The sequence below is a fragment of the Mobula hypostoma genome, chromosome 1, assembly GCF_963921235.1.
Source record: "Mobula hypostoma chromosome 1, sMobHyp1.1, whole genome shotgun sequence".
In the NCBI taxonomy this organism is placed as follows: domain Eukaryota; kingdom Metazoa; phylum Chordata; class Chondrichthyes; order Myliobatiformes; family Myliobatidae; genus Mobula; species Mobula hypostoma.
Window position 1 is genome coordinate 75,849,582 of NC_086097.1, and position 26,257 is coordinate 75,875,838.

General features: G+C 40.4%; 1 protein-coding gene across 4 annotated transcripts in view; it reads right to left on the reverse strand.

Moving 5' to 3' along the window:
- Nucleotides 1-7,916: 7,916 nt before the first annotated feature.
- The window catches only part of LOC134348076 (RAS guanyl-releasing protein 1-like), a 175,042-nt gene continuing 156,701 nt past the window's right edge, over nt 7,917-26,257 (reverse strand). For all 4 annotated transcript variants that reach the window (XM_063050927.1, XM_063050935.1, XM_063050910.1 and 1 more), the window contains exons 13-17: nt 26,047-26,191; nt 25,538-25,574; nt 20,867-21,010; nt 13,897-14,267; nt 7,917-10,236 (exon numbers count right to left, since the gene is read on the reverse strand). In XM_063050927.1, coding sequence (XP_062906997.1) covers nt 10,078-10,236; nt 13,897-14,267; nt 20,867-21,010; nt 25,538-25,574; nt 26,047-26,191 — 856 coding nt within the window. In that variant the 3' untranslated portion in view covers nt 7,917-10,077. The remainder of the gene's footprint in view (nt 10,237-13,896; nt 14,268-20,866; nt 21,011-25,537; nt 25,575-26,046; nt 26,192-26,257) is intronic.

The window sequence follows — 26,257 nt, forward strand, 5'->3', positions numbered from 1 at the left end:
CTTAAAATCACTGAAGAATTACATGCGTGCATGGATATTTCCAGAATGTATGAATGATCTTACTGCATACAAGCAGGTTATTGCAGCAAAATAGACAAGCCTGACCCCTATAAGCAAGCTATCTTCTGGGGGGCTCAGAACTGTAGCTGACAAATACAGTATGTTCTCAATGCCAGCCTGAATGCTCCTTCTCACTGGACCAGGGATTTGAGAGAGTTGATGGAGATGTTACTTCCTTCAAGAAAACTTTGATGACATCCTTAGCACTTTGCTCCAACCACCTGGTAATCTCCTGTCACGATAGAGTTTGGAATAGAAGTATGTATATTTCTAAAGTTTGGTGTTAGGCATGCAGATGTGGTGTGGTCTGCCCTTTGGAGGCAACTGAGTGTGATTAGGCCCAAAGTGCTGGTCATATTGACCTGGGGGAGTATGCTGATGTTGTTAGACTGGCCTAACAGTGGATTTGGAGAATCTTGTGAAGATGGTTGTTGTGGTATCTTCCCAGTAATTTAAAGTGCTTACTGTAGGTTGTCTTAGTTTTGAAATAGGAGGGCACAAATTACTGTTGCTTGATAGATTATGATCTTATGGAAGTGTTAAAGTTTTAATTTTCAAGCATATTTGCAGGTGGAGAAAGATGTTGATTACTGAAGATGTTAGATTGATGTCTGTCTTTGCTGAGGGACAGCACTTGAGATATGGGAAGTAATCAGTGTCTTCCACTGTCGAATTGTGGATTTTATGTGGAAAGGCAGTGTAATGCACTGGGAACAGATAAGTAAAGAACCATTATTATTTGAGTGTCAAGAGTATTCTCTCATGCTTCCATGAACTTGTTAATGGTGGCCTTGGTGCTGCATCTCCAAACCCTCATATGCATATTGCAGCTGAAGTTGTGGTTCTGAAGGGACAGTGGGCAGCTATTAAGTAATTCAATTTTGAGGCTTGAAAGATGAGCAGCCTTGTTTGGCACCTTCCTGCTCTGAGATTGGGTCTGATTTTAATGTGTTGGTTAAGATCATGGTTTCTATTGCCATGATGAAACAAACGCACATGGTTCAAGTGACAGTCTGTGAAGACAAATTTCTGTACACAACCGTAACTGATAAGGAAGCTTCACAATGACAGAATCAAAGCCTTGTGTGAGGTCAAAAAAGACAATGGGGTTTAAAAAGTCTGTGCTGTCTCTGCATCAGTGAGTAGGGTATTTGCGACTTGGTGCTACTGACAACATTGTCCATCACTTTGTTGATGATTGAGAAGGTAATTAACCCAATTGACCTTTTTGTAAATTCTAGGGTTATTGAATTGCCTGAATTTAAATTCTCCAGCTGCCAGAGTGAAATTCAAACTATTGTCACTGGAATAATGGTTCAAAACACAAGCTGCCAGTCTTGTAATTTAGTCATTGTTGAACCATTTATCAGATAAACAGTTGTCAGGTCACAAATTTTGAACACCCACCCAAAATTTACCTCAGCACTGAAACACTTCTGCTGAATCAGTTTGTCACTCTGACCAACTCACTTTATCACAATAGAACACAACACAGCAATAGGCTCTTTGGTTCATGATATCTGTGCTAGCTATGATCTAAATGTGTTCATTCTCTGCTTGTTCGTGTGCTGATGCCCCTTAGAAGTTGCTGTCGTATCTGCTTTCACCACCTCCCTGGCAGCAACCAGGCACCCACCGTTTTTGTTATTTCTGTAAAATAAGTAACTTGCCTTGTAAATATCCTTTAACATATTCCCCCTAACCTTAAAGTTATTTTCCCAACCTTAAAGTTATGCCTTTCATTTTCTGCAGAGTGCCACTTGTCACAGACATCTATATAGCATACCTGCACCTCTACCATGTTCTCTATGGCCAAACCAATTTTGAATCCAGTCTACAAAGTCACCAAGTATTCCATGTGATTTAATCTTTTGGCTGAAGGACCTTTTTGAATATTTTACTAAATCCATGCTTACATTATTGCAATACCCTCATCAATCATCTTTGTCACCTCCTCAAAAGTCTCAGTTGAAGTTCATAAGACAAAACCTGCTCTGCAGAAAGCTGTAAAAAGGTCATGTATTTAGCAAATGTGAAAAAATTCTATCCCTAAGAATCTTCGCCAATAATTTCCCTACCACAGATGTAAGTTTCATCAGCCTAGAATTTGCTGGATGATCTCCATTGCCCTTCTTATACGAGGGAACAACATTGGCTATTCTCCATTTCTCTGAGACTTCACCGTAGCTAAAGAGGATGCAAAGATCTATCAAGGCCCCAGCATCCCTCCTTTTGTCTTTCTAAGTAACCTGGGATAAGAAAATTCAGTGCAAATATCAGCAAACCTTCTCAGCTTTGGCATGGTTCAATTGACAGTCTGCAATCCTAAAATGTGGGTATCTAGCTGAGACTTGTGACCCAGATGATCATTGTTAAACTGCTCTGGAAACTGTTACCTATTCCTAATCAGCAAGGTTGAACAGCTTCCTCCTCTGCCTCAAAAAGTTCCGTGAGTTATCTTGGAACTAATAGATTACCAATAATGAGCCGTGAGACAACCTGCCTCTAGTCACATTGCCTAGAGAAGGCTCTGCTCTTTAGTCTACTTGATAACCACCCTCAGCACAGAGAAAGTCCAAGCCTCCAATACAGCAACAAGTTCACAAAAAGGTCTAAGCAAGGATTCTCAACCTGTAACCTCTCAAACTGGGTCCAGGGAACCCCTCAGGTAATGTTAGGATCCATGGCATAAAAAGGTTGGGAGCTCCTGGTCTAAAGAAATACAGTATTCCCATAGTCTTCCCATGTCTGTAGCCACATAATTTCGGTAAGGATCATGCTAGCATGAGAGAGTCCTGTTTGATGGCAACAGGGTGAGCCAGGAAACAGTACATCATCTACTGGATGAATGGATTTTAGCTGCTGTGGGATGGTTTGCCATTTGCACTTTGGATTCTGTTCCACATTATTCACAAGCACTACTGACTGAATGACTTTGTCATGTCTCCACTTACCTGCCCATATGTTGTACAACATTCACCTCTTCGTAACAGTGGGATCATCAAGAAACTCAAAAGTTGAATGAAAAACTTTTTATTGGCTGAGGAATCTAGGAATTAGGGCCAAGCTGTTTTTGATTGAAGTAAGAAACCATGGTAGTGTAGTGGTTAGAATGACACTTTTACAGCTCGAGCATTCTGGAGTTCGGAGTTCAATTCTTGTGCTGTTCTCTAAGTCTCTGTACGTTCTCCCTGTGGAATGCATGGGTTTTCTCCAGATTCTCCAATTTTCTCTACAGTCCAAAGACATACCAGGTAGGTTAATTGATCATTGGGTTAAGGTTAATCGGGTTTGTTGAGTGTTGCTGGGGCGGCGTAGCTGGAAGGGCCTACCCCCATACTGTACCAATAAATAAATATGTGCAGAGGGTGGTAGAAATTTGGATCCCTCTTTCACAGACTCCTACAAGCTTAATTATAAATTTTTAATCTGAGACCAACAAAGATATTTTATCCAAAGCTGAGAGGGACATAGAGTTGGATCACAAATCAATTATGAAACATAAATGGTGGTTCAGAATTTAGGTGCTAAATAGCTGGCTTGTACTTAACTCTTAAGTAAATGGTTATGTAGAAGGGAAGGATTAAATTGGTCTTCAAGTTGATTAAAAGGTCAGCACAACATTGTGGGCTGAAGGGCCTGTACCGTTATGTTCCATGTGTTTTCTGTTTTGGTTAAAACTAGGCTTTCTGTAATTGTCTCATTGTTATCTGGTTGCAAAAGGAGTCTTGTACTTTGGAGGGGGGGAAAATTTAATATTGGGTTGAGTTTACAGCACCTTTTCTAATTGCATTGCATGTTTTGTGCCATCAGATTAATACATTGAATGCCAACAATTCCATTAATTATTTTCATATGGTTATTATGGTCCAATTACTGGAGCTCTCTGTTCTCTCTTTGAATAGAAATTTTACAGCGCAGGCATTCCAAGCACATGTTCCACAATAGCAATCATATTGCCTTCTATGTTATTGGAATGAATCCAGAAAGAAATAAATCATAATGAAGCCCTAACAAACTGGTAAGATGCTGCCCATTTTGATTGTATGGGGTGAAACTTTTTGATTGGAGTTGCTGGTGTTCACTGCTTAAACTCCATTAAATCTTACACTGCTACTCCATACAAAAGTCCAAGACCATAAGAAGCTGCAGAAGATCGTGAACACAGCCCAGCCCATCACACAAACCAATCTTCCATCCTTGGACTCACTTTACACCGCACGCTGTCGGATCAATGCTGCCAGGATAATCAAGGACACAACCCACCCAGCCAACACACTTTTCGTCCCTCTTCCCTCCGGGAGAAGGCTCAGGCGCTTGAAGACTCGTACGGTCAGATTTGGGAACAAATTCTTTCCAACTGTGATAAGACTGCTGAACGGATCCTGACCCGGATCTGGGCCATACCCTCCAAATATCTGGACCTGCCTCTCGGTTTTTATGCACTACCTTACTTTCCCTTCTCTATTTTCTATTTATGATTTATAATTTAAATTTTTAATATTTACTATTGATTTGTACTCCAGGGAGCACGAAGAGCAGAATCAAATATCGCTGTGATGATTGTATGCTCTAGTATCAATTGTTTGGGGACTATAAAGTAAAGTTACATATGGGATTGCTTCTCTCATAAGGCCTCATTGCTGGATTCGTCCTAGTGCAGGATTTTAAACCCCATTTAAATTCAATAGAGATTCAAGGTCCGTGGATCAGGGAAAACAAGTATTTTTGTAATTAATAATTTTAAGGTTAATAGTTCTAAAAGCCAGCTTGTCTGAGATTTATAAATTTGTTAAAGATCCATACCAATTTGACTGGAGTCAAAGTTCTGAACCCATGCCAGCCTTAACTTCAATCAAGATTTGTCAAAAAATTTTTGGGAGAAAAGCCTTTGTCATGATCCTGTCTATGACCTGATTACCCTTTATATTTTAAAAACAAGAGTTTCTGCAGATGCTGAAAACCTTGAGAAACACAAAATGCTAGAGGAACTCAGCGGATCAGGCAGCATTTATGAAAGTGAATGAACAGTGGACATTCGGGCTGAGACCCTTCAGGACTGAAAAGGGACAGAATAAGAAGGTAGGTGGGTGGGGGAGGGGGAGGACAAACCTGACCATCTGGATAGGCCCATTGTTTCTGCCTGCTCCTGTCCAACTGAAATTGTGTTCGCATACTTCAACTCCATTTTATCCCACTTAGTTCAGTCCTTTTCCACCTACATTTGCAACACTTCACATGCTGTTGATCTCAAGAACTTCCAGTTCCCTGGCCCTGATTCCCTCATTTTCACCATGAATGTCCAGGTCTTATATACTTCTATCCCCCTTCAAGAAGGCCTTCCACTTCTTTCTTGACAACAGACGCAACCAGTTCCTTTCCACCACCACCACCCTACTCTATATGGCTGAACTGATCCTCATTCTCAACAATTTCTCTTGGCTCCTTCCACTTTCTCCAAACTCAAAAAGTGTAGCCGTGGGCCCCAGGTATGCCTGCCTTTTCGTTGGCTACATGGAATAATCCATGTTCCAAGCCTTCCATGGTAATGCTGACCAACTCTTTCTGTGCTACACTGACGACTGCATTGGTGCTGCTTCATGCATCCATGCTGAGATTGTCAACTTCATCAATTTTTTCCTCCAATTTTCACCCTACCTTTAACGGGTGGCACAGTAGCTTAGTGGGTTCAGTTCTTGCTGGTGGCTGTATGTTCTCCCCATGACTGCACGGGTTTCCTCTAGGTGTTTCTTCCTACAATCCAAAGACCTATCAGTTGGTAGGTTAATTGGTCATTGTAAATTGTCCAATTTGTCAGATTAAATTGGGGAATTGCTCTGGCAATGTGGCTCCAAGGGCTGGAAGGACCTATTCAGTGCTGAATTGCAATAAGTAAATTAACTTGGCTCATTTTTGAAAATCACTTTCTCAATCTATCTGTCTCTATCTCTGGAGATAAACTGTCTACAAATATTTTTTTATAAACCTACTGATTCCCACAGCTATCTTGAATATACCTCTTACAACCCTGCCTCATGTAAAAATACTATTCCTTTTTCTCAGTTCCTTCGTCTCTGCTGTATCTGCTCCAGGATGAGGCTTTCCTATACAGGACATCAGAGATGTTATTCTCCTTCAAAGAACGGGATTTTTCTTTGTCCACCATTGACCTTTGCCATCACTCACATCTCCATTTCCCAGATATCTGCCCTCACCCCATCTTCCCACTGCTTTATCAAGGATGAGAGTTCCTCTTGTCCTTACCTAAAACCCCATGAGCCTCTGCACCCAACACATCACTTCCTGCAACTTCAGCTATCTATAATGGGGCCCCACCACCGAAGACATCTTTACCTCCCCCCACCAACTCTGCTTTTCACAGGGTTAATTTCCTCAGCGATTTCTTTATCCATCTAACCTTCTCCACTAATCTGGCACTTATCTCTGCAGGTGGCATAAATGTTACACCTGCCCATTCACCTCTATTCAGGGCCCCAAGCAGTCGTTCCAGGTGAGACAACACCTCACCTGCGAATCTGTTGGGGTCATCTACTGTGTCCAGTGCTCCTCTAAATTGGTGAGACTTAACATAGATTGGGGCCTCCGCTCCATCCTCAAAAAGCGGAATTTCCCAGTGGCCAACAATTTTAATTCCTATTCCCACATGTCTATGGCCTCCTTTTTTGCCACGATGAGGCCACTCTCGGGTCGGAGGAGCAACACCTCATATTCTCCAACCTGGTATGAACATCGATTTCTCCAACATCTGGTAATTTCTCCCCTCCCCTCGTCTTCAATTTCCCACTCTGGCCTCTTAAATCTTCTCCTCACCTGCCTATCCTATCACCTCTCCCTGGTGCCAATCCTCCTTCCCTTTCTCCCTTGGACCATTCTCCTATCAGATTCCTTCTTCTCCAGTACTGTCTTTTCCACCTACAACCTATCAGCTTCTTACTTCATCCCCCCCCCCCACTCCCCTACCCATCTGGCTTCACCTATCACCTTTTAGCTTGTTGTCCTTCCCCTCTCCCCACCTTCATTCTGCCATCTTCCCCCTTCCTTCTGCCATCTTCCCCCTTCCTTTCCGGTCCTGAAAACCAGTCTCAGCCCTAAATATCGGCTGTTATTCATTTTCATAAATGCTGCCTGACCTACTGAGCTCCTCCAGCATTTTGTGTGAGTTAACCTTCACATCTCCCTGCCTAAACGGAGGGCAAGATAGGGACCATGAGTCAGGATGGTTTGGTTGGGGAGGTGGTAGGGATTGATCAGGATTTCTCAATTTTCATCTTTTAGTTCAATTTGCTTTCTACTTTCTGCTCTTTCATTTACTCATCCATCATTAATACTGAAGGACACAGTCATAAAAAAATACCTGTAGTTCTGTTCAAAGCACTGCCTTCTTGTCAGCACACAATCCATTCCTTTTTATTTTTTATTAGTTTCTAAATAAAGGCAAGCCTGAGGTCAATGTCTACTGTAACCCAGATCTCAGTACTAACATAAGCAAGCTTTTTACAAGATGTAGTAGGTCAGTTATTAGAGAGAACACTAGATGAACCTGAATAAATTTGCTAAATCGTGTCATTAATCATTGACGTAAGTATTAAAATAGTTTTGCATTTGGACCTCACGTCAACTTAAAAACCTATGTTAAAAACATAATGATCTCTCAATAAATCCAGTTCTTTCAGTCTCCCTTCTCACTCCCAAGTCTTAGCCTTTTAAGCAAAAGAAACACTTCCAGGCACCAAGTACCATATTCTAATCTCTTGGATCCAGAGCAAGTTGTAAGATATTAGACTTTGGCTTTTTAAAAACACAATAGACAAAAGGGAATTTTATTTTGAGGCTGTGTTTAATATTTGTACTTTCAACAAATAAGATCATTTTCATTATTACATCATGCTACAGATCACTTACCCATCACAAACAAGTCAGGTGTACAAAAACATATTTATCATACAATTATACATATATACAATCACTAAAAAGTACAATTTGTTGTTTACTTTATAAAGGGAGTTACTTACCTAAGTTTTAAAGCTCATTTTGCTTATATGTAAAGATCTAACTGAAATTACGGCTAACATCTTATTTAGTACAGCCTACTAACTTAACAATCTTAATCAAACAGTGTGAGTACCTGACAGCCTTGTAGTTATCTAATTTTCAGGTACAGAACAAAGCCCGAGTAATATTCACTGTTGGGTTTGCAATGCATATGGAAGAGTGGCGGTTTATTAAACCAATTGAAATATACTTTGTGGATCTTGTGCATTTTATAATCAAATTGAATGATAACTCAGTTATATTCAAATTTTTTGTCATACCCTGTATTCTTACCTGAGTTTATGCAGGCAGATAAAAAGTTACATTTATTTCATGTCAACTATTTAGACCATGTTTTGATGTTTGCTTCAGTTTTACTACTTCATAAAGAAGCAAGGAATAGTTTTGACAACGATTCTGGGTTTTGAGTGGATCACAGGCTTTTTAGAATTACATTGATATTTACAATGCAAATATTTGAGTTATTTTACACTAAAGCATCAGCATACTTATTTCAAAAAACTTCCATAGTTCATGTAATCTAGAGAAAAGCTACGGATGGTCCCGAGAGATGTACAAAAATGCAATGGCATTTAGTTAAAGACTCAAATATTAGCAAACATGCTTTGTGCATTCTGGTTCATACATACATAAAATTGTGAAACATTTTTGCTATTGAAAAAAATCAACATATTTGCAATTGCTGAATTTAGCCATTCAACCTTGGTCATCTGTTCAGTTCTGAATATGGCTATTTAATATGTGGTAGCTGAGAAGCCATAAATGCCAATGAGGCAGCAAAAGTGATTGCCTATGCTGAACATGCCTTGCAATATCAATGACATTTTTAAATCTAGACCTATGGAGCTTCTGAGTAATCCTAGGTGACTCTTGAGTCACTATGATTCATTTCTGATGACTTAAGTACTGATTACACAAGTGAGGTTAATCAACTTTCTAAACAGGTTGTCTTGGAGAAATGCAATTTGGAGGCTTTAGAGTGATGATTGGCTTTGTCATATATAAACGTTAAATAAATGCTTCATGCTAGTTTGTTGTTTCAGTGGCTCAACATAGTTTAAGATACATATACAGCATATATATATTTTCTCATTTTTACAAAGCTTTTTAAACAGTAGGGATATACTAAGAGTATCTTTTCATGCCTGATATTGCAAAGTACTTTGAAATACAGTTACTATTGTAATGTAAATTGAAAATAGTGGTATAAAAACCTTGTAACCCATCAATATGTGGGTCACCATGGCTATTTGATTGAGGTTGATAGAACTGCTTAGTTTCAGTTTGTTTATTTAAAACTTACATTAATAAAGATTGTTTTATAATCGGGGAATGTTTTACCTCAATTGTCTCTCTCCAAGAATGACTAAACAGCCTAAGAGTTTACTGTATGTATTTTTAAAAAATTGTTTTGATTTTACCTCAAATTTTTTTGCTTTAACTTCAGATTGCATTGTTAAGAAATGAGGTTATGTTTTATTCTGCATAATTATACAATCCATATACACATTAAGTATTTTTGGCATATAACTCCTAACAAAAATAGGAGGCAAATACTTTTGGTGATGAGATGCCTATTATCTCTCGATTGTAACATTTGTGATATTTCTAATTTTATGCTAATGCCAGTTAAAACTACATCTGTGTGATCCTACTAAGTTGTCGTTTTTGGTTTCTGAAACCACCAAAGACAATTTTTCATCAAATATCCACTCAAATTCAACCTCTTGCTTAGAGGTGCACTTGATTCTTCATAAACTTGTATTTAGTGTTTGTATTAATGCTCAAGTTTGCAATCTAAAAAGTAATCATTTTTGTCGACCAAGGAAAACAAAGTTAAACAGTGGGAAAATATCCAGTTATTCTTACCAAAAAAATCCTCACTTCTTTAACGTTCTATATTCACTCTAGTTGGTATGAGTACTAAATGATATTAAATTATGCTTATGAAGAGCTGCTTGGATCTATGATCATATGTTTACGGAATGAATCAAGTTGTTCTGCAAGAGCTTTAATTTCCTGCTGTGCCTCTAATAACCTTGTCTGCAGATTTGTGTTTTCAATGTGCAGCTTTTCCTTCTCTTCTCGAAGCTGGGTTCTTTCCTAAAAACAGGAAAAAATATAATTACGTACAACTACTCAGATTGTTTTAATCCCCTATTTTCTAAAGCTTCTATTTTACCTTGCTACTAATTTGACAAATATTGGACAACGCTATTTTTGATGTTCTGATTAAGAAACTGGATGAAACTAGATGTTATGGTTTTGCTTAAATCCCTTTAATACTAAACAACAGTACTTTTATTGAGCAACATACATCAAAGTTGCTGGTGAACGCAGCAGGCCAGGCAGCATCTCTAGGAAGAGGTACAGTCGACGTTTCAGGCCGAGACCCTTCGTCAGGACTAACTGAAGGAAGAGTTGGTAAGAAATTTGAAAGTGGGACGGGGAGGGGGAGATCCAAAATGATAGGAGAAGACAGGAGGGGGAGGATGGAGCCAAGAGCTGTACAGGTGATTGGCAAAGGGGATATGAGAGGATTATGGGACAGGAGGTCCGGGGAGAAAGACTGGGGGGGCAGGGGGAGGGACCCAGAGGATGGGCAAGGAGTATAGTCAGAGGGACAGAGGGAGAAAAAGGACAGAGAGAGAAAGAATGTGTGTATATAAATAAATAACGGATGGGGTACGAGGGGGAGGTGGGGCATTAGCGGAAGTTAGAGAAGTCAATGTTCATGCCATCAGGTTGGAGGCTACCCAGACAGAATATAAGGTATTGTTCCTCCAACCTGAGTGTGGCTTCATCTTTACAGTAGAGGAGGCCGTGTATAGACATGTCAGAATGGGAATGGGATGTGGAATTAAAATGTGTGGCCACTGGGAGATCCTGTGCTTTGTCCGCCAGCATCTGCAGAATTCCTGTTGTTTTAGTACTTTTATTGAATTTGAATTGGCTTATCTGTCTTTGTAAGATCTTCAGTACAGGAGATGCAGGTATTAAAGTACTTAAATGCAAAACTACCTCTTCCAGTGGTCCCCAACCACCGGTATCGGGCCGCAAAGCATGTGCTACCAGGCCGCGAGGAAACGATATGATTTGGTGATATGAAACAATATGAGTCAGCTGCACCTTTCCTCATTCCCTGTCACACCCATTGTTGAACTTGAACGCACGCAAGGTCATCAGTTGGTCATTAACCTACAACTACTCGATGAGTTAAAAACAAACGTCGCTTGAGAGTTTCTTTGGAAGAGGTGGTAGGGGACATAAAAGGCCTAACGATGATGATAACGCAGAGACACCTGAGGCCAAGACTGCAAAAAAAAAAGAAAGCTTCCTTCAACAGAAAATAACAAGAGTCGTACATAAAATATGGCTTTATTGCGACCAGTAACTCACACGGTCCAAGCCCCCTGTATGTGATATGTGGAGACAAGCTGTCTAATGAGGCAATGAAGCCCTCAAAACTGCTTCGGCACCTTGAGTCCGAGCGCCCTGCACTTAAAGACAAACTCGTTGAGTTTTTTGAGTGGAAAAAAACATGAGCAAGCCGGACAGAAGCAAGTGCTGAGAGCCACCGCCTCCACAAATGCTGCTGCTCTGAGAGCGGTGTACTTAGTGGCTAGCCGTATTGCTAAGGCTAAGAAGCCTTTCACTGTTGGTGGTGAATTGATTCTGCCTGCTGCCAAGTACATGTGCTGTGAACTGTTGGGAGAAGCTACAGCTAACAAGATGGCGCAGGTTTCTCTTTCAGCTACCACAGTTTCAGGGAGAATCGATGACATAGCGGAGGACATCGAAGCACAGCTGTTAGAACAGCTGAGCGAGTCACCATGGTATGCTATCCAGGTCGACGAGTCTACCGATGTCAACAACAAGGCAGTACTGCAGGTCTATGTGCGATATACATTTCAAGACGATGTGCACGAAGATATGTTGTGTGCACTGCTGCTGCCAACTAACACAACTGGGGCAGAACTATTCAAGTCTTTGAATGACTACATGTCAGGCAAACTGGGCTGGTCATTCTGTGTTGGAATATGCAGAGACTGGGCTGCAGCTATGACTGGACTGTCTGGTTTCACTACCCGAGTCAAAGGGGTTGCTCCTGAATGCCAGTCTACACACTGTGTCACACACAGGGAAATGCTGGCTAGCCGAAAAATGTCACCTGATCTTAACAGCGTATTGAGTGACATTGAAGCTATCAATCACATCAAAGCAAAAGCCCTTAACTCACGTCTGTTTGAGCAGCTTTGCGAGGAAGTGGATGCAGAGCACAAACGCCTTCTCTTAAACACTGAAGTCAGGTGGCTATCAAGGGAGAGAGCCCTGGCCGGGGGTTTTGAGTTAAGAGAGCAGCTGCAGAGATTTCTTTCTGGCAGCACACTTCAGTGACGAGGAGTGGATAGTAAAACTTGCTTATCTGTGTGACATCTTCAACCTGCTCAATGAACTCAATTTGTCACTTCAGGGGAGAATGACAACTGTCTTCAAGTTGGCAGATAAAGTGTCTGCTTTCACAGCCAAACTAGAACTGTGAGGATGGCGAGTGGACAAGGGCATATTTGACATATTCCCAACATTAGCTGGGATTTTGGGAGAGACCGAGGCTGCACCGTCCTTCTTACAGCTGGTGCGTGATCACGTATCTTCACTGTCGACAGAATTTGAGCGTTTATTCCCCACTGCAAATGACCCAAGACGTGCAAAGGAATGGATCCGTGACCCATTTGTGAATGTCCCCTGTAAATCATCCATGTCAGCGCGGGAAGAAGATCAACTTGAGCTTGCAAATGACGGTGGGCTGAAAAGTATGTTTGACATAACATCTCTGCCGGCATTCTGGATCAAAATCAAAGCTGAATATCCTGAGATAACCACAAAAGTACTGAAAACGTTGCTTCCATTTCCAACATCATATCTCTGCAAGGCAGGGTTTTCTGCAATGAATGCAACGAAAACTAAATTACAGAATAGACTGGACATAAAGAACACCCTTCGAGTATCACTGTCTCCTATCACCCCGTGTTGCAGGGAAACAAGCCAAGGGCTCCCACTGATTCAGCGATATTGGTGTGTTGCAATGATTTTATATGTTCATACGAGGAAAATATGCGCTGTGTGTTTAATATCCAAACGTTACTTAAAATATTATGATGCTATTGATTTATAAGTGACATATAATTGACTTATAATGATATTCATGTGAGGAAAATATGTGTTGTTTAATATTAAATTCGTTAGATAACCCCTTTTAGAAACGAAATTGAGTGTATTAGCCACTTATAAGTGACTTATAGTTGACTTATTACCTATATTCTGGTCGTGATTAACCCCCCCCCCACCCGGTCAGCAAGAATATTGTCAATATCAAACCGGTCCGCAGTGCAAAAATAGGTCGGGGACCCCTTGACCTATTCTACCACAGAGAAAGAAGAATACATGTTTTAAGTTTTCCCTCATTGCCTGCTCCAACCAGGCTGAATTTGCCACAGTACTGTTGACTAGGACATGTTGTCTTACTTCGGTTCAGTGATATTATTGAAATAGATGAGTGGATGGATATCTACCAAACAAACAACTATTTCCTGAGCATTTTTTTTCTAAACAAGTGTATTAGATACAGAAATTGAAGTTTAGTTTTAACATGTATTTTTTTAAAACTATGTGGTGTATTGGTACAATGACCAAAGCATATGTATTTTTGCCTCTTAAGTAGTTTAATTATGATTGAGCCAAGGGGAAAAAATCAATTCATACCTTTTCCAGTTGAAATATTCGATGGTCCTTCGTAAAATCATCTCCTTTAGGCTTATGAAAGGAAGCCATGTTTTCCCATTTAACACAAGGTCTTCTGCGAGCTGGAATAGGGCTTGGGCATAATGGAAGTATATTTGGAGATAGCAGTGAGGTGTCTGTCTTAATTTTTCCCAGAGAAGCAGCTTGATTTCCAGTGGTATCTGTGTCCGAGATAGAAATGTCTGTTTGCGAAGACTTGTGCATTACAATAGGCTTCAGTCTTACTGAAACTTTCTGTGCTGAACTGCCCATTAGTACGATAGTGCGGTCCTTGCGTTCAGAATGGTTATGAGCTTCCTCATTAAAGTACGTAAATGGTCCATCCTCATTTCCTGCAAAATTTGTAATGTGAAAGGTGTCAGCAAATTGTAGAGAATGAGATAATATACTCATGAACAACCAATGGCTTTCTATGTGTTGATTTATATATACTCTTCTATTACAGAGTCCTAGAACACAGAAACAGACCTTGGTCCACAGTGATCAAGATACCTCATCCAACTAGTCGTATTTGCCAGTGTTTGGCCCATAACCTTCTAAACCTTTTCAATCCATATATCTCAAATACAAGGAAATCTGCAGGTGCTGGAAATTCAAGCAACACACACATAAAATGCTCTTGGCTCCTCCCACTTCCTCCAAACTAAAGGTGTAGCCATGGGCACCCGTATGGGTCCCAGCTGTCTTTTTGTTGGCTTTGTGGAACAATCCATGTTCCAAGCCTATACTGGTATCCGTCCCCCACTTTTCCATCGCTACATCGACGGCTGCATTGGCACTGCTTCCTGCACGGATGCTGAGCTCGTTGACTTCATTAACTTTGCCTTCAACTTTCACCCTGCCCTCAAATTTTCCTGGTCCATTTCCGACACCTCCCTCCCCTTTCTTAATCTTTCTATCTCTATCTACTGATGTCAAGCCTACGGACTCTCACAGCTACCTGGACAATTCCTCTTCCCATTCTATCTCTTGCAAAAATGCCATCCCCTTTTCGCGATTCCTCCGTCTCCACCGCATCTGTTCTCAGGATGAGGCTTTTCATTCCAGGACGAAGGAGATGTCTTCCTTTTTTAAAGAAAAGGGCTTCCCTTCCTCCACCATCAACTCTGCTCTCAAATGCATCTCTCCCATTTCACACACATCTGCTCTCACCCCTTCCTCCTGCCACCCCACTAGGGATATGGTTCCCCTTGTCCTCACCTATCACCCCACCAGCCTCCGGGTCCAACATATAATTCTCCGTAACTTCCGCCACTTCCAACAGGATCCCACCACTAAGCATATCTTCCCCTCCCCGCCTTTCTGCTTTCCGCAACTCCCTTGTCCATTCGTCCCTCCCCATCCCTTCCCACTGATCCCCCTCCCGGCATTTATCCTTGTAAGCAGAACAAGTGCTACACATGCCCTTACACTTCCTCCCTCACCAACATTCAGGGCCCCAGACAGTCCTTCCAGGTGAGGCGACACTTCACTTGTGAGTTGGCTGGTGTGATATACTGCGTCCGGTGCTCCCAGTGCAGCCTTCCATATATTGGCGAGATTGGCGAGACCTCACGCAGACTGGGAGACCATTTCACTGAACACCTACGCTCTGTCCACCAGAGAAAGCAGGGTCTCCCAGTGGCCACACATTTTAATTCCATGTCCCATTCCCATTCTGATAAATCCATCCATGGCCTCCTCTACTGTCAAGATGAAGCCACACTCAGGTTGGAGGAACAACACCTTATATTCCATCTGGGTAGCCTCCAACTTGATGGCATGCACATTGTCTTTTCTAACTTCCATTAATGCCCCTCCTCCCCTTACCCCATCCCTTATTTATTTATTATTTTTTTCCCCTTTTTTTGTTGCTCTTTTTTCTCCCTCTGTTCCTCTCACTATATCTTCCTCTGGTGCCCCCTCCCCCTTTCTTTCTCCCTAGGCCTCCCGTCCCATGACCCTCTCCCTTCTCCAGCCTCATATCCCTTTTGCCAATCAACTTTATAGCTCTTGGCTCCATCCCTCCCCCCTCCTGTCTTCTCCTATCATTTTGGATCTCCCCTCCCCCTCCCACTTTCAAATCTCTTACTATCTCTTCTTTCAGTTAGTCCTGACGAAGGGTCTCGGCCCGGAATGTCGACTGTACCTCTTCCTATAGATGCTGCCTGGCCTGCTGCGTTCCACCAGCATTTTGTGTATTGCAATCCATATACCTGTTCAACTGTCTTAAAAATTGTTATTGTACTTGCCTCAGCCACTCCTCTTGCATCTCATTCCACATGTATACCACCCTTGGTGTTACAAAAGTTGCCCCTTGTATTCCTCTTAAATCTTTCCCCTCTCACCTTAAACCTATGTCCTCTAATTCTTGATACTTCAACTCTGAAGTCCATTTACCCTATTTATGGCTGTCATGATTTTATACACCTCTATTAAGCTTATTCCTTGGAGCAAAGGAGACTGAGGGGCAAAATCCTAACCTCTCCAACCTCTTCCTATAACTCAGTTCCTCAATATTTCTGCACTCTTTCTAGTTCAATAATATCTTTCTTATAACAAGGTGACTAAATCTAAACATATTACTCCAAGTGCAGCCTCACCTGTATAACTGTACCACGACCTCCCAACCTTTATACACAATGCCCTTCTTCGCCACTTTATCTGTGACTCCAATTCCAATGAAACATGGTACTCGTACTCCAAGGTACCTCTGTTCTGCAACACTCCCCGGTACCCTATTATTCACTTTTAATGTTCTACAATTTTCCAAAATGTAACACCTTGCACTTATCCAAATTAAATTACATTTGCCATTCCTGGACCCACTTACTCTGTTGATCAAGATCTTTCAGTAATTTTTGATAACCTTCTTCACTGTCCACTCTACCACCTATTTTAGTGTCATCTTGGACATTCTGATCCAGATCATTGATATGCCTGACAAACAATAATGGGTCCAGCACTGAACCGAGGCACACCACTAGTCACTGGCCTCCAGACTGAGTAACACACTGCTAACATCCACTGATTTATTTGCTCAGGCATATGTGTAACCAATTCGCCAGTGCTCCCTGGAGTACATGAAGTGTAACTGTCCAAAGCAGTCTACCATGTGGAACTATCATTGCTTTGCTACGCTTCTAAGAGGCACATTTACTGCCCTCTAGTCTTCTGGCACCTGACTCTAACAATGATGTAAACATCTCAGCCAGAGTTCTCAAATTTTTCCTGCTAGCCTGCTGCAGTATTCTTGGATACTGGAAATTGTCTACCTTCATTCCTTCTGAGACATACAGCTCCTCCTTTACTGTATCACAGACCATCCCATTTACTTATCCTACTTCCATAGCCTTCATGTCTTCACAGTAAAAATAGCGGAGAAATACTAGACCATAAGACATAGGAGCAGAATTAGACCATTTGGGCCATTAAGTGCTCTGCTATTCCATCATGGCTGATTTATTATCCTATCCCTCTCAGTCCATTCTCCTGCCTTCTCCCCATGACCCTTGACTCCCTTAATAATCAAGAACCTATCAATCTCTGCTTTAAATATACCCATGACTTGGCCTCCGCAGCCCTTTGTGGCAATGAATTCTACAGTTTCGCTACCCGCTGGCTAAAGAAATTCTTCTTCAACTCTTCTAAAGGGATATCTTTCTCTTCTCAGGCTATGGTCTCTGTTTTTTGACTGCTCCATTATAGGAAACATTCTCTCCACATCCACTCTATCTAGGCCGTTCAATATTTGATAGGTTTCAGTGAGGTCCCACTCTTATTCTTCTAAACTCCAGTGAGCCCAGACCCAGAGCTATCAAGCGCTCCTTGTATGTTAACCCTTTCATTACCAGGATCATTCTTGTGAACCTCCTCTGGACCCTCTCCAATGCTAGCACATCCTGTCTTAGAAAAAGGGCCCAAAACTGCTCTCAATACTCCATGTGCAGTCTGACCAATGCCTTATAAAGCCTCAGCATTACATCTTTGCTTTTGTATTCTAGTCCTCTCAAAATGCATGCTAACATTGCATTTCCCTTCCTTACCACCAACTAACCTGGAAGCTAACCTTTAGGGAATTCTGCATGACGATGCCCAAGTCTCTTTGCATCAGTGATTTCTGAATTTTTACCCTGTTTAGAAAATAGTCTACACCTTTATTCCTTCTACCAAAGTGCATGACCATACAATTTCCTACACTGTATTTCTTTGCCCATTCTCCCATTCATTAAGAACCTTGTCCACCTCCTGTAGCTCCACGCAAATGTGTCCCCTTTGGTCGTTGAGGGGTCTTATTCTCTCTCTAGATTCTGTTTCCCAAAATATAAACAGAAAATCTCTTTTAATATTTTTTAATCTCCTTTGCCAAAGTTTTCTCATGTCACTTTTTTTGTTGCTGATTTCCTTCTTGAGTATACTTTTACAATCCTTGTACTCCTCCAGCAATTGCTTGATCCCAACCCAACCCATTCCTCCTTTATTCCCAGACAGGATCTCAATACTCTCATCCTTCAGTGTTTCCTGCTTCTAGAAACTCTCAGATCATGCCCTAAGTGAAGCCCCGTGCTTAGTAACCCACCAGCTGCCTTAAGATTCCAAAGGGTACTTTCCATTCCATATTGTTTCCTTTCCCATTCCCTTACTGCAGGAAATTATAAATCATTTAATAATTCTGTGGAATTTTTTTTACATTGTTGTGAATGAGAGGACAGTTTGTTATTTAAGTTTAAATTCTCATCTTGGACTAAAAGCTAGGAAACCTCCTAAACTTGGGGGCCAACATTTCATAGTTTGAAAAGATATGACTTCATAGTGAATGAAGTAGCTTTTAACCTCCAGAATTCCCTAAATATAATCTAGCATTTAAGAAAGGAAGTGTGGCAGTCTATCAACCAAAAACCAACTGGGCTGACAATAGGAGGGGAAAATATTATAACTTATTTTGAAAGATAAGGTAATATGGCACTTGAGAAACCTGATAACAAGCAGAGTTGACATGGTTTTATGAAAGCAAAGTCATGTTTGACAAATGTATCAGTAGTTTTGAGGGTATAACTAGCTGCTAACTAAGTGAAACACAAGTTGAACCATTTTGCCCTGTCATTCAATGTCTTTAATTATATATCATACTTGGATTTAAAATATACAATTGCTATTTTTAGAATTCTAACCCTAGCCTCTTGTTTCCTATCAATATCTTAAAAGCTCCAATCACAGCTTCCTTTATTGTTCTAAATTACAGGAAATAGACTTAGTTGCTGTCTATCTTCATAATTTAACTCTTTCTTTAGGTTTCCCTTTTGCACATCTGATTAGCTTTAGAAAATCCAAATATACTATATCTCCTACCTTCTCACTCAACAGTACAAATGGAAACATTACAAAGATACAAAGGCAAACCTTCAGTACTGGCATGTGGGCAATCACTCACTTGGGTCCAAAGAGGAAGAGCACACTACCTTCAAAGCACTTAGAATATAGGTTCTAAAGTGAAATAAGCAGTCGACATTTTGGTTCAAGACCCTTCAGTAGGACTCTAAAGTGAAATGCCATCCTTGTCCATATATTGTTCAGGTGCAGAAGATATCGAGAGGCTAGTAGAACATAGGTTTTTCTGTATAAAGTACTCGAGTACAAGAGGATAGTAATAGTATCTCTATAGGAAGATCTAGTTAGTTCAGTGCAATAGTACGTTTATGCAGCATGCAATCCAAAGCAATACTTCCAGCTCAATGGGTAGTACTCAATATCTATGCTCCAGATGAAGTCTAATCAGATCGTTGCAAGGATGTATTTAGCTGGGGAGAATAGTAACCATCTAGGACTAGACTGAGATGATAATTTGTCTTTTTGAAGGATTGGGGTGGGAGGGCAGGACTGTGAATAATTAGAATTATCTACTACAGAGAACTGAAGCTGGCTTGTCATGTTTGGAAAAAGTATTAACTGAAACTTTATGAACACAGGTAATTAAGATAGAGTGGGGAAAATAGTCTGAGCTATATGTTTAACTACACTATTGAATGTGGAAGTGCTGGCTTGAACATCCAGATGGCCCACTCCTAATTATTAAGTCTTAAATTAAAGGAAAAAAAAATCAATATTTATTATTTATTTATTGAGATACAGCACGGATCAGGTCCATTCAAGCTGCGCCACTCAGTAACCCCCAACTTTGTCCTAGCACAGGACAATTTACAATGACCAATTAACCTACCACCAGATGTCTTTGGATTGTGGGAGGAAACCAGAGCACCCAGAGAAAACCCACACAGGAAGAATGTACTGACTCCTTACAGACGGTGGCGGGGTAAAACTTCCTCAGTACTATACTTAGTAACTACCTACATTCTGGCTAGGATTTTGGAGCAATGTTTGAACCCACAATCCTCTGACTCAGAGGATTGGGCATCGTGGAATAATTAATGAAATGTGATTTCTGCATGAAGATATTGAGGTGGGTACTATGCAGGCCTAAACTTTTGAGTTGATGTCCAGCTTGTGAAACGCTCATTGGATTTACTGATAATTTTCACCTTAACCTTTCCAATTCCTCCTCAGAAAATCTCTGAATGGAATTAACTTACTAGTTTTCCAAAAAGACAGAAGCACTTTTACATTGATATGGCAATGATTTGAGACCCAGCACCATAGCTTGATTGAAACTAATGTGTGACCAACATGAACCAACACAGGTGGATGAATGATTAGGTTATTTTGAAACTATTACAGAAGATAAGGTTCATCACAATAAAATATAATCAAAATGTTTTCTTAACATGATGTTAAAGAGTTTAACAAATAAAAGCACAAATTCTACAAAGTACGGTGTATAGTACTTAGAGGAATGCATCTTTTATTTAAATCACTTAAACACAAAAATATCAATAGAACCATTTCTAAATGTTATTTTAATCCAGAAGGTACACTATTGTATGAAAGGTAACATTACCAATGTTGTAGCCTTTAGGTCCAGCAGGACAGAGTGCAGTGGGAGTGGAGCTTGATGTTGGACTGGAGTCTGTGGCCTTGGGTCTGTTTTTGCATTCCAAGACCACCAAGTCTCGACACTGTTTGTGACAGTTCATGCCACAGTCTGGGTGATGAAAAATCAACAATTAGAAACACAATATTTGCAACAGCCGAGTAATTTCCGACTAGAAAATTGACAATCTTCAGAAATGCATGCAGCTGGAGGTAAAAATTTCCATGCACAGATAGTAGCCAACAATTTTGCAATGTGTGATGTTGCTTTGGGCAGCTATAAACATAGGAAGGTTTTTTTTTCCTCCAAACATAATTAAGGCCGTAAGACATATGAGCAGAATTAGGCCACTTGGCCCATTGAGTCTGCTGCACCATTTCATCATGGCTGATTTATTAACCCTCTCAACCCCATTCTCCTGCCTTCTCCCCATAACCTTTGATGCCCAACTAAGAACCTATCAACCTCTGCCTCAAGTATACTCAATGACTTGTCCTCCACAGCTGTTCATGGCAATGAATTACACAGCTTCTTCACCCTCAGGCTAAAGAAGTTCCTTCTCATCTCTGTTCCAAATGGATGTTCCTCTTTCCTAAGACCATAGAAACTACAGCACAGAAACAGGCCTTTTGGCCCTTCTTGGCTGTGCCAAACCATTTTCTGCCTAGTCCCACTGACCTGCACACGGACCATATCCCTCCATAACCCTCCCATCCATGTATCTGTCCAATTTATTCTTAAATGTTAAAAAAGAACCCGCATTTACCACCTCATCTGGCAGCTCATTCCATACTGCTACCACTCTCTGTGTGAAGAAGCCTCCACTAATGTTCCCTTTAAACTTTTCCCCCCTCACCCTTAACCCATGTCCTCTGGTTTTTTTCTCCCCTTGCCTCAGTGGAAAAAGCCTGCTTGCATTCACTCTATCTATACCCATCATAATTTTATATACCTCTATCAAATCTCCCCTCATTCTTCTACGCTCCAGGGAATAAAGTCCTAACCTATTCAACCTTTCTATGTAACGGAGTTTCTCAAGTCCTGGCAACATCCTTGTAAACCTTCTCTGCACTCTTTCAACCTTATTTATATCCTTCCTGTAATTTGGTGACCAAAACTGAACACAATACTCCAGATTCGGCCTCACCAATGCCTTATACAACCTCATCATAACATTCCAGCTCTTATACTCAATACTTTGATTAATAAAGGCCAATGTACCAAAAGCTCTCTTTACGACCCTATCTACTTGTGATGCCACTTTTAGGGAACCTGTTATCTCTGGTCCTAGACTCATCCTCTGTAGGAAATATCCTCTCCAATTCCACACCGTTAAGGTCTTTTAATTTTCGATAGTTTTCAATGAGACCCCCCCCCCTCATTCTTCTAAACACCAGCAAGCACAGGCCCAGAAGGGAGTGACGAATACAGGGCCCTGGTGGAGGACTTTGTCAAATGGTGCAAGCTGAATCATCTGCAGCTCATCATCAGTAAGACAAAAGAGATGGTGATGGACTTTAGGAAGACCAAGCCTGCACTGTTACTATTGATGGTGAGGATGTGGTGAGGACCTACAAGAACCTGGGGATACACTTGAGTGGAGCACCAAGACAGAGGCCGTATACGAGACTGAGGGCCTTTGGAGTATGCAGGCCTCTCCTTCACATGTTCTACCAGTCTGCTGTTGCCATTGCAATCTTCTATTCAGTGGTGAGCTGGGGCAATGGCATCAACATGGGTGATGCCAACAGGCTCAATAAACAGACTAGAAAGGTTGGCTCTTTTATAGGAGTCAAACTGGACACTGAAAGCTGTAGTAGAACAAAGGACCGTATGGAAAATCCTGGCAAATCTAGACAATGTTTCTCACCCTCTGCATGCCATCTTGGCCGAACATAGGAGCACTTTTGGTAATAGACTATATTACTTCAAAGAGCGCTATATGAGGCCATTCTTACCGTCAGCCATTAGGCTCCCTAATGAGTCAACCTGTAGCTGGGGAAGTGATGATCCTCTCCTATTAGACCATTTGAGGTAACTTATTTTTTATTCTTTCTTCCTTCTCCTCTAATATTTGTATATCTGTGCACTTGTAATGCTACTGTGATACTGTAATTTCCTTTGGGATCAATAAAGTATCTTCCTATCTATCAGATGCTCTTCATACGATAGCCTTTTCATTCCCAGAATCATTCTAGCAAAACTCCTCTGAACACTCCAATGCCAGCACATCTTTTCTTAAAGTGCCAAAAACTGCTCACAATACTCCTTTACCAATGTCTTATAAAGCATCAGCATCATATCCTTGCTCTTATATTCTAGTTCTCTTGAAATGAATGCTAACATTGAATTTGCCTTCCCCACCACCAACTCAACCTGAAAGTTTAGGGAATTCTGCACAAAGACACCCAAGTCCCTTTGCGCCTCAGATTTTTGAATTTTCTCTCTATTTAGAAAATAGTTTACACTTCTATTGTTTTTTTAACAAAGTGCATGACCGTACACTTCTCTACACCATCTGCCCATTCTCCCAATTTGTCCAAGTTTTTCTGTAGGTTCCCTGCTTTCTCAGCTCCATTTGACCCTCCACCTATCTTTGTATCATCTACAAACTTGGCCACAAAGCCATCAATTTCATCATCTAAATCATTGGCATACAATGTGAAAAGAAGCATTGCCAATATAGACTTCTATAGAATACCACTCGTCACTGGCACCCCAACCAGAACAGGCCCCCTTTAATTAAGTGCTGTACAATTTTATAGCCTTTAAGTACGATTAGAAAAATGTTAGGTATTTCACAAAACATTTAATTAGTTTAAAAGCAGCTAAGGTAACTGCAGTGTCAGGATATATAAACTAATAATACTTGCACAAATTTATTTCATTTTGTTATATTTGTTGTTTAAAGGCTCATTCTTCCTGTTCCTAGGAATATAGAGAAAATGTAAATATAGGTGTCTCCTTTCAATGTTCTGATAGCATTGTTAAAATTTGTAAATAATGCCAGGAGGTCTCTCCTTTGTTTTATCAGCTTGTATTGTATGTTAACATCTCAGTTAAGGCATTAGTAGTGGTAACCGCACACACATACACACACTCACACTCAGAACTTTCACTGCATCAGATTGGTCCCAATACTGAAAATGAAATGACTGTGTTCCGTATCACTATGCTTAATTAATATTTTGTGTTTACTGATTCACAACTGACCTTTGATCTTGTGCCTAAATATTTTCAGTCTCTCTGGAGTGTTTTGAAGTTATTCTACTTTGTCTGGTAAAAAAAAGTAAATTGCTGCAACTAAAACTGCAGCTTTGGAATTATTAACCTGCACTGGTAAAGGGGAACTGATCAAAAGTATCTATAAAAGATTTACCCTGATACTGTGTGGATTTGTTGATCAAAAGCCCACCTTGGGGTGAAAGGCTGTAAGCATCTCATTGACTTCACCAAGGAGAAAGGAAATGCAGTTTGTGATAGAGCAACGCCCAGTGGTCGTCTACTTCAAATATTTATTATTGTATTCCTATCACCACAGGTGCTTCCTGATCTTGTGAGTTACTTCAGCAGCTTGTTTTTCAGATTTGTAGCATCCACAGTTATTTAATGAAAGCTTTCCTTTAAAAAGATAACTTGAGATCATAAAGACCTTTGTAATGAGCTGACCCTAGCCTGCCCTCGTTCCCTGCACAATACCTGCTGCTGCAGCTGACCTGGATTCATAACTTATCTCATGAGGCATAGTGGCAATAAGTAGCCACGAGACCCTGGGTGCCGGATTTGAGGACTTGCTCCAGCTGTGCAGATATGTCCATTTTGGCACTGTCAGGGGCCTCCTTCTGATAGTCAAAGACATTTAAACACAGTTCAGATTGGTGTAAATCATTTTAAAAATGAAACAAATTTATTTGAACTGCTAAAATTTAAAAACAAGGATTTAAAGGGAAAGGAAAATAAATGATCTAACTCAGCTTTTTAATCAAGGTCGGTGATCTGTTTAAGTAAATTGTATTATTCTACTTCTGCCTGGAATATAAAGTGGATCCAGCTGCTCGACTCAGTGAGATTCCAGCACACTGGCCTCTAACCTCCAGTTAATGTCATTTGCCTATTGCAATGGGCAATAGTGACAGTTAGAGCCAACTGATGGGGATGTCATCAACATTTCAGTATGAAACTGTTGTAATAATCGTTGTCTATCAGTTCAAGCATGATTATGCTAGATAATTTTAATGACCATTACAATAACTAATTCCTCATAATACCAAACTGTTTTTTTCTCTTTAGTTATGTTGTACATTACTTTGCTGATAAATTGATTTTAATTTGTTCCCTTTGGTTTGTGAAGCCATTGTCAATTATTCATACTTTATTTAACTATTCATGCATTGGCAAAATTGTAGCTGTGCATTGCTTGATTTCAATAAGCTGGTTAACAAAATCCAGTTTGCTATAGAAATATCAACCAGAGAAAGCAGTTTCTCAATTAGTACCATTCCTCAATGGAATTCGTAAAAGTGATTCCACTAATGCAACAATTTCACAAAAGTATTTGCATAAACTTGTTCTGCGTATTGAGAGATTACCAAAATGCTTAAGCATAATTAACATGTTTTTTGAAGAAATGTCATTTACCTCTGCATCTGTATCCTTGTTTAATGACACCCCAGATCTGCAAAGAATAAACAGATGTTACCTTGGTTTTGTAAATTTTAAAGAATGAATAGTTAAACCTGTAATTGGACAATTAATTGCATTTCCTGAGAACTAGCCAACAAGGTAACATTTATTCACCATCTCTATATATCTTGTGGACATTAACATCAATCACATGATGTGACAGTAGAACTGGTTGTAGCCCAAGTACAATGATGGTAACATCGTTTCTCTAAAGTTGGGTTATTACAACACTGTTACAACTCTAATAAATTTCCAGGTACTATCTCACAAATCACATGATTTAACTAATTCAGGTTCACTGCATGTTCAAGTGAGATTTTAATTTACAAACCCAGCATGATTACCATTAAAATGTTTTATGTATTATCTAAGTGCTGCTGGAATAATTACTTGTCAAAAACTATCTGGCTATTTTACATCTGATTCAGAGGCAGGCCAGGAAATGATGGGAGAAAATTGCTTACAAATCCAGCACAATTGTCACAGAAGGTAGGCTTCAGATATGTTGTCTCTTGGAAATTATGGAGAAAGCCTTGGACTGACTTTGAGAAGATGGAACTGGACCTCATGAAATAAGCTGTAATCTCCTCTCTGCTTATTAGTCCTTCACTGGAAAACGAGAATTTTTCATTAGTGCAGCTTTTACATACAAGTGGAACAAATATTTAACTGGAG